This window comes from Cystoisospora suis (assembly GCF_002600585.1).
Source record: "Cystoisospora suis strain Wien I chromosome Unknown contig_3328, whole genome shotgun sequence".
In the NCBI taxonomy this organism is placed as follows: domain Eukaryota; phylum Apicomplexa; class Conoidasida; order Eucoccidiorida; family Sarcocystidae; genus Cystoisospora; species Cystoisospora suis.
In genome coordinates, this window is record NW_027156123.1 from 1 (window position 1) to 370 (window position 370).

General features: G+C 43.8%; 1 protein-coding gene across 1 annotated transcript; it reads left to right on the forward strand.

Moving 5' to 3' along the window:
• Positions 1-135: 135 nt before the first annotated feature.
• Positions 136-341, forward strand: CSUI_006552 (uncharacterized protein; the record flags this gene model as incomplete). Its single annotated transcript, XM_068066708.1, has 1 exon — positions 136-341. A coding segment is annotated over one exon (108 nt), but the record flags the coding sequence as incomplete, so codon positions are not given.
• Positions 342-370: the final 29 nt, after the last annotated feature.

A 370-nucleotide genomic window follows, 5' to 3' on the forward strand; every position in this document is an offset into this window, starting at 1 on the left:
AGAAGAAAAGAGATCAGAACAATCATTCCTGAAGTTAGAGGGGACAGGTGAAGAAGGCAAAGGTATATTTTTTGGATGTCACCGTTCCTTTTCTATGGTGGACTCTTCTTTTTTCTGGTGCTGGATTTCCAGTTGTTCTTTTTCGACTGCCATCATTTTTAAGCTCTTTGAGCTCTGTTGCAGTGAATTACGTCAGTCGATGTTTGAGGTTTTCCAGGGATCTCGGCTTTCGGTGTAGCCCTTAGTGGCATCTGGTGAAGCTGTTGGCGCTTTGGGATGTGCCATCTGTTATTCAACTGAATTGACAGTACTTGGGATGTACTGTTGGTGCGAAACGTGTTCTTGTCCGTGACAATAGCACTTGAGATGT